The sequence below is a fragment of the Maniola jurtina genome, chromosome 25 (assembly GCF_905333055.1).
Source record: "Maniola jurtina chromosome 25, ilManJurt1.1, whole genome shotgun sequence".
Classification (NCBI taxonomy): Eukaryota; Metazoa; Arthropoda; class Insecta; order Lepidoptera; family Nymphalidae; genus Maniola; species Maniola jurtina.
In genome coordinates, this window is record NC_060053.1 from 513805 (window position 1) to 521629 (window position 7825).

The 7825-nt window shown below is 38.3% G+C and overlaps 1 protein-coding gene and 1 non-coding gene across 5 annotated transcripts; one reads left to right on the top strand and one right to left on the bottom strand.

Moving 5' to 3' along the window:
* Positions 1-286: 286 nt before the first annotated feature.
* LOC123878200 lies at positions 287-6705 on the top strand. 4 transcript variants are annotated; one of them, XM_045925317.1, is made up of 6 exons: positions 317-444; positions 1280-1513; positions 1721-1897; positions 2920-3431; positions 6533-6535; positions 6693-6705. In XM_045925317.1, the coding sequence occupies exons 2-4, from the start codon at positions 1306-1308 to the stop codon at positions 3420-3422; spliced, it is 888 nt and encodes a 295-aa protein (XP_045781273.1). In that variant the 5' UTR covers positions 317-444; positions 1280-1305; the 3' UTR covers positions 3423-3431; positions 6533-6535; positions 6693-6705. The 4 variants fall into 4 exon arrangements, with proteins under 4 accessions (XP_045781275.1, XP_045781273.1, XP_045781272.1 ...); XM_045925319.1 differs by lacking the exons at positions 6533-6535; positions 6693-6705 and having other exon boundaries at positions 287-370; positions 2920-3465; XM_045925316.1 differs by lacking the exons at positions 6533-6535; positions 6693-6705 and having other exon boundaries at positions 2920-3465.
* Trnap-agg lies at positions 3715-3786 on the bottom strand. Its single transcript has one exon. It is a non-coding gene; the product is annotated as a tRNA-Pro (tRNA).
* Positions 6706-7825: the final 1120 nt, after the last annotated feature.

The following is a 7825-nucleotide window of genomic DNA, read 5'->3' on the forward strand; positions in this document are numbered from 1 at the left end:
TTTATTTAAAAAAAAAATGAGATTTCTACGAAAATTGTAATAAGCTACCCGTGTGAAGCCGGGGACAACAAAGTGACCAGGTTTGAGGTACAGAACCCTAAAAAAGTAGGTACATGGTGTTAATTATTATCTTGTACGACGGACAACGGAATCCTTCGTAGGTAAGTACGACTCACACTTGACCGTTTTTTTTTGTGATCGCATAAAAAAACATAATTTCGTAACATCCTTTTCGTATGGAAGCCGCCTTTAGCCAGTATTGTTTACAAACGGACAGACTGCAATACAATGCTATGTTTTATAAAGACGAGTCATGGAGCAAGCACAGACTTAGGTAGTTAACGGCAATTGCAGTTGGACAGCTATTGAGGTGATATTTTAGTTTTTCATATCATAACTGAACTCCGATCACAAAAGTAAGTGATTTTTTGAAAGCTAATATAGGTAAGTTCCAATTATGCATAAACTTTTAGAAGCTACACTGCCTATTTAGCCAATATTTGAAAATTCTACAAAGATGAAGCTGTTAATATTTTTAGAGCCACTTTTTCAACTCTTTTTTATACTGGCTCTACCAACATCAATGTTTTTTAACACTTATAATAGGAATCTGTCGAAAAATGCCAGGTAAAAGCAATTAAATACTCAGCAGATATAAAATACTTTTATTACCAAAATATGTCTTTTTTTTTAATATTATTTTTCAATTTTTTTAACGTTCTAGGAGATTAATGTGGAATTGATTGTGTGTTGGTAGTGTGTATTGCTTGCTTTTTCTGCTTCTTAAGTAGTGGGAGGACAAGTGGTGCATATCGGTATATCGCATGCTCCTGTTTATTGTTTACCATACAGATTTGTCATTTTTGTTTTTGGCAGATCAAAGCCAATTTAGGTTCCTTGTATATTTAGCAAAGTAAGCCAATCATTCATCCAAGCTGTAGCTCGATTCCTTAAAACCTGCATCAATCATATTGTAGCCAATAGTGAGCGAGCGTCAACCAATCAGGGTGCTTAGTGGGAGATTTTTAACCTATTTGATCGCGTAAAAGTTAACTGCGTTTCGTATGGAATTGAAACAGCGCCATCTAGTGACAAGAAGATGGCGCTGTTTCAATTCCATACAAAACGCAGTTAACTTTTACGCGATCGAATAGGTTAAAAATCTCCCACTAGGCACACAGAGGTGATTGCGATCGTGACATTGTAGCTGTCACTCTGCCGCAATCAAGCCGCCTGGCTCGATGCTTTATTTGGAAATCCCTTTGCGTCTATTTTTCAGAAACCAACGCCTGTCATGAATCCAACATGCTAGCACTAAAGGGCTCAATTGCTATTCTACCCATTGCAGTCATTGCGATAGCGACTACTGAAAGATGCGAACGGACAAAAATCGGCAACGAATATTACAAGAGGCAACTCATAGCGACTATAGATGGCTACGCTAGTGGAATCACCATCGACCCAAGAACGGAGAACATATTTTTTATGCTTCATAAAAGGAATTATACAAAAGGTAGGTTTCTTTGTGTCGTATTGTGTATTTCTCATTGTTGAGGGTCATTAGTTTATGGCCCGTGACGTTCTCGTGTCAAAATATCAGCTTTTTCGAAAAGTAGGATGGCTTTTTCAAAAATTATCTGCACTGGTCTATAAGTTTAAATTCGTCTAGAAAGTTTCGTTGATGATATTATACGAGTATCATGTTTCTTTCTTATCCAAGGTATCCATCTTCTAAAACACGGTTCTCTCGGCATCAGGGAACTGCCCGTATCAGACGAGTTGGTCGGCCAGTGCGTTGGCGTGGATGCCGCCAACAACGTCATTTACATTGGCACCAACCAAGGTCTCTTAACCTATGATTATTCGAGAACTGAAATCAGCGCTGAAAGACCTATAGGTAACTGAAAATATTAATTAGTCTATTGTTAAGATTGGAGTTTCTCTATGTGATCTATTCAGATATGAGGATATTTCTAGGATAACCAGATTATTAATTTGAATTTGAATTTGAATTAAATGGTATATGGGTTACGAAGCTGGAGTGGCAATGGGCAGGGTACATAGTTCGAAAAACCAATAGAGTTGGGGTCCCAAGGTATTAGAATGGCGACCTCGTACTGGAAAGCGTTGGAAGATCTCCCCACTAGGTGAACAAACGATATTATACGAGTCAAAGGGAGCCACTGGATTCACGCGGCGCAAGACCGTGCCTCGTGAAGTCCCTATGGATACAAAGAACCAAAAGCTTAATCATCACACTAATATTATAAAGGCGAAAGTATGTGTGTGTGTGTGTGTGTGTGTGTGTGTGTGTGTGTGTGTGTGTGTGTGTGTGTGTATGTTTGTTACTCCTTCACGCAAAAACTACTGGACGGATTTGGCTGAAATTTAGAATGGAGATAGATAATATCCTGGATTAGCACATAGGCTACTTTTTATCCCGGAAAATCAAAGAGTTCCCACGGGATTTCGAAAAACCTAAATCCACGCGGGCGAAGTCGCGGGCATCGGCTAGTTTGCTATAATTCGCTAAACCGCCCGCCCTCCAACTGATAAACATGCAGGAAAAGCCAGCCACCAAGCAAGCCATACGCACCACCACCACGCAGCACCACACAAATCCCAACACCACTCGACGCACGTTTCGAATTCTAGCAAATTAAGCTTTTGGTTCCTTGTATTTATCATGGACTTCCGCAAAATAACGCGTGCTTCTATACTAGGTCCCTATGGATTTTGGTTTTTAATAATCCCGTGGGGAGTCCTTGGTTTTCTGAGATAAAAAGTATCCTATGTCCCCGGGATGCAAGCTTTACTAAACGTCAAAATCGGTTAAATGGATAGGCCATGAAAAGCGAGCAGACAGACAGATATAAACACTTTCGTATAATATTAGTTATACTTTTTCTTGACTTTCAGGTGACGACGATGTCCGAAGCATATTCATTGATAAAACCGACAACCAAATGTACATAACAACGGGATCTAACCACGAGATATTCAAGTTTATAAACGGATCAGCAGCTATCAAACGTTACGAGAAAATACCGAAAGCATACAGCTTCGTTTTTGACAAGAGAGGAGACGCATTCTACGAATACGTAGATGGGAGGTTATATTTCTTTTCTACAGACTTCTATGAACCAATTCAATATAAAGGATTCACTAGAGAACTTAAGTTTATACTACGGTTAAATAATAACGATGAAGCCATAGTAGCTGTTAAGGGATCGCTATTTAAACTGTCAACTAATAGCATTTTACCAGTTAAAATTGGTCAGTTGGGCTTCAAAATAACTGGGATGGCTTTCGATCATAGGAATAACGTTATAATTGGTACTAAAGGAAAGATTTATAGATATAAACCGATCGATTCGAATGATCCGTGCCCTCCTGATGATTATTTTATGACTAGTATTTAAGCCAGTTGGGCATAGGTACCTATATTTAAGTATGTTTTAACTTTATGTTGTTATGATTGATAAAATCGATGTGCTGAATTAATAAAGGTATTTTTGAAAAACTGTTTTTTTTTTTTTTGTAATTAATATTTTTTAAATTATATTTTGATTTTTAATTTATTAGTGGCGCCATCTATGGAGAAGTAGAAAAGAATTAAATTATAAAGTTTATATGGGTACCCCTAACAAAATAAAATAATAAATATCTGTGGTATGTATAAAAAAATAAATAAAAAAAGACAAAAAGGGATTTGGGCTCGTCCGGGATTTGAACCCGGGACCTCTCGCACCCTAAGCGAAAATCATACCCCTAGACCAACGAGCCGGTGCTAGGTTTGCCGAAATTATGGTTAAGTTTGAACAACTTTAAACACTACGTCATTAGTCATTACCATAGTCAACGACCTATAAGTAAATACCACGGGACGCAATAGACGAGTCATTCCAAACAAAAAAAAAAAGCAGGCTACAACACGTTTTTGCTTACAACTTGATAATATCATAATTTCCTAAGCCATCTACATACCTAGCTACCTATCATCAATACATCAATGATATCACTATTTTTACTATATCAATGATCACTACTCATAATCCTACACTAATATTATAAAGGTGAAAGTGTGGATGTTTGGATGTTTTGTTACTTAATCACGCAAAAACGGCTGAACGGATTTGGATGGAATGGAGATAGATTATACCCTGGATTAACACATAGGCTACTTTTTATCCCGGAAAATCAAAGATTTCCCGCGGGATTTAGGAAAACGTAAATCCACGCGGACGAAGTCGCGGGCATCAGCTAGTATTATCATAAGTGCAAAAGTGTCTATTTCTTGGTTTATTGATTGTTAGATATACATGGCTAATGGCTATAGTTAAAGACCTGGAGAGTGCCATTGGTTACTTTTTATCCCGGAAAATAACATGCTCCTCCAGGAAAACAGAAAATATATAATCCGTTAAAGCGTATAACTCGATTAACCGATTTTGACGGGTACCTATACAGAATTAACTTTCATCCCGGATCGGTGCGAACGACGTCGCGGGCATCATCTAGTCCATACTAATATTATAAATACGAAAGTGTGTCTGTCTGTCTAGTAGCTTTTCACGGGCCAACAGTTGAACCGATTTTAATAAAAGGTACAGAATAAGCTTACATCCCAGGGAAAGGACATAGGCTACTTTTTATCCCGTAAAATCAAAGAGTTCCCATGGAATTCTTAAAGGCCCATACATTTAACCGATTTATATGAAATTTGGTACAAAGGTAGCTTGCATCTCGGAAAACATAAGTAACTTTTATCCCGGAAAATCAAAGAGTTCCCACGGGGTTTTTATAACGTAAATCCACGCGGACGAAATCGCAGGCTTCATCTAGTTAACTATAATTTAGCAATTACGCAATGTAAAGGTATGCATTAATTATGATACAACAGTTCGTTTCCATTGTTGCGAAGTGAAATTACCGACAAAAAGATTTATCTCGTGATCAATGGCACGTAATTGCTGGGAACCGCGCAGAGTGGGTGACTTAATCTCTAGGCATACTTATCTGTGCTATAATACGAATTTACATAAAAAACTTTTAAATGGGTACATAATATGCCTGAGCCTCAATAGCTCAACCGGTAAAGAAGTGGACTGAAAACCGAAAGGTCGACGGTTCAAACCCCGCCCGTTGCACTATTGTCGTACCTACTCCTAGCACAAGCCTGACGCTTAGTTGGAGAGGAAAGGGGAATATTAGTCATTTAACATGGCTAATATTCTTTTTTTTTTTAAATAATAATATTATAGTGCATTAATTTTGAGATCGCACTCGCCACATTTGGTCTGTTTTTAGGGTTCCGTATCTCAAAAGGAAAAATGGAACCCTTATAGGATCACTTTGTTGTCTGTCTGTCTGTCTGTCCGTCGTGTCTGTCAAGAAAACCTATAGGGTACTTCCCGTTGACCTAGAATCATGGGCAGGTAGGTAGGTCTTATAGCACAAGTACAGGAATAAATCTGAAAACCGTGAATTTGTGGTCATATCACACCATGTGACCACAAATTCGCGGTTTTCCGATTTATTCCTGTACTTGTGCTATAAGTCCTATTTCAATTTTCAAAGTAAGGTAACTATACCAAGGGGGGTATCATATGAAAGGGCTTTACCTGTACATTCTAAAACAGATATTATTATACTATATATAGCTCAATTACCACTGACTCACTCACTCATTGACATAATTGTTCTCCTAGAAGGAGACGGAAAATGATATAGTGATGTAGGGGAGATGTGTTCGGATTCGGGAATCCTCTGGGGAAAAATTATGACATTTCGGAAAAACAAGATGGCGGCCGATGTGATTTTTGCAGCTCCGTTGTTTTCCAACCGATTTTTTTGAATTTTGCAAACTTTGAAGAAAATAGTAAACGATTAATGGAAAATGTCGAAAAAATTGAAAAAACAAGATGGCGGCCGAGCCGTAGCGTTTTGAAAATTTTGATTTTTCGACCCCGAACCGCGGTGCCACAGATCCGAGACGGGGTAATCGAGGATAATTATTTTTTTGTATTCGCCCACGATTATCCTGTATTTTGACAGAACGGGAGTGGTTTTTCAAAATTCAAGATGGCGGCTGTCATGGCGGCCGTTTTGTTCGAGGTACGAAAAAACGCAATTTTAAAAGTTAAATATCTCAAAGTTGGCAACATCGGAGCGATTCGGTTTCTATGAAGCTATTGTACGTATAGACTCGATGTATAGATTGGTGGGGAAAAATTACCCCATTTTTCGGGAATTTTCAAGATTTTTGCGAAAATGTAAAAAATCGAAATACGGACTTTTCGCAAAATCCGAGTATGAGCGATTAAGTGTTTTGCTCGTACAAATGAAATTTGGGTATTTTTGTCGCCGGAGACTGGCAACACTGGAATTTATCAAAGTAAAAGTGATTTTCGACACGGTCTTTTTCACGGTATCCCCTTTCGCGTGGGTGCAAGCGAGAGGAAAGATTGAAACGTCATCGGGAGCGCTACATCCTGTAGTTAATAGGAAAATTATGAAACCGTGTAAAATCTTTCTGTGAAACGAGTTGGCGGCCATTTTGTATTTTTTTTAATTTTTCGAAATTTTGATCACGTTTTTGAGGCAGTTGGCAACATTTTGGAAAGTCGACATGTATGAATCGATTGTGTGACTCAACCAGCAGTATCGAAATATGTGAACAGTGTTGCCACATTTGGGGAGATTTTCGAGATTCTCCCCAAAAACTCCTCCTGTAAAATTTTGTATGAAAAATTTTTTTTTCACTGATGGTTTCGTATAGAAAACAAAAAAAAAATCGAGGAAAAATTTGGAAATAGCTGATGATGAAGGATGTCGGAGACGGGTGAAGGGTCCGCTCAAGGTATTGAAGATAGGTGGGGGGTGCTCGACCAAATGTCATTCATGACGTCATCCAATTGCCAAAAAGCTGAAAAAAAATTCAAAATGGCGAAGAAAAGATGGCCGCCATACAAATTTCGCCGGTGTCCAGCTCGGAGGGTATAAAAGATGGAAGTGTGGTTTCTTGGCAAGAGATGATCAGGGTCCGAAGGTCTACTCGATGAATAGAAAAAAAATTCAAAATGGCGGAATTTATTTTCCCATACATTTTGTATGGCGAATATTGAATGTCTCATTCTCCTAGAAAGAGACAGAAAACGATACAATAATGTAGGGGAGATGTGTTCGGGTGGAGGAGGCAAGTAGGGAAAAATTATGACATTTCAGAAAAACAAGATGGCGGCCTATATGATTTTTGCAACTCTTTTGTTTTCCAACCGATTTCGTTGAAACTCGCAATCTTTAAAGAATGTAGGAAACGATTAATAGAAAAAGTGGAAAATTTTGGAAAAACAAGATGGCCGCCGTACAAATTTCGTCGGTGTCTATCTCGGAGGCTATAAAAGATGGAAGAGTGGTTTCTTGGCAAAAGATGATCAGGGTCCGAAGGTCTACTCGGTGGAACAAACTCTGCATGCTCGCGGACCACTTTAGTGGTCCGCGCACCCACGCACCCTACTTTATTAACCTCAACTACCCCGTTTTTACAAAAAATGATATGGATGTCGTTTTCAGAGTTTTCCAGGTTGCTCATTATGATAACGACATGTATTTTGAAATCCAAGATGGCGGACATGCATTTTTTAAGAAAAAAATCGATATGGGTGTCGTTTTATTGTGTTTTCGCGGTTAATTTTGTATCTTTAATAAATAAATTTGGTTAAATATAATAAAGTTAACCTTACCACGTCACGCGAGCTGCTTTAGCAGCTCGCGCACCGAGCAAAACACTAGTTTATTTATATTTATGCACAATCATTTTTGA

Coding starts and splice junctions, on each gene's coding strand:
- LOC123878200 (XM_045925319.1), top strand. CDS start 1,306: ATGCTAGCACTAAAGGGCTCAATTGCTATTCTACCCATTGCAGTCATT. Junction 1,514..1,720: donor TAAAAGGAATTATACAAAAG/GTAGGTTTCTTT, acceptor TTCTTATCCAAG/GTATCCATCTTCTAAAACAC. Junction 1,898..2,919: donor CAGCGCTGAAAGACCTATAG/GTAACTGAAAAT, acceptor CTTGACTTTCAG/GTGACGACGATGTCCGAAGC.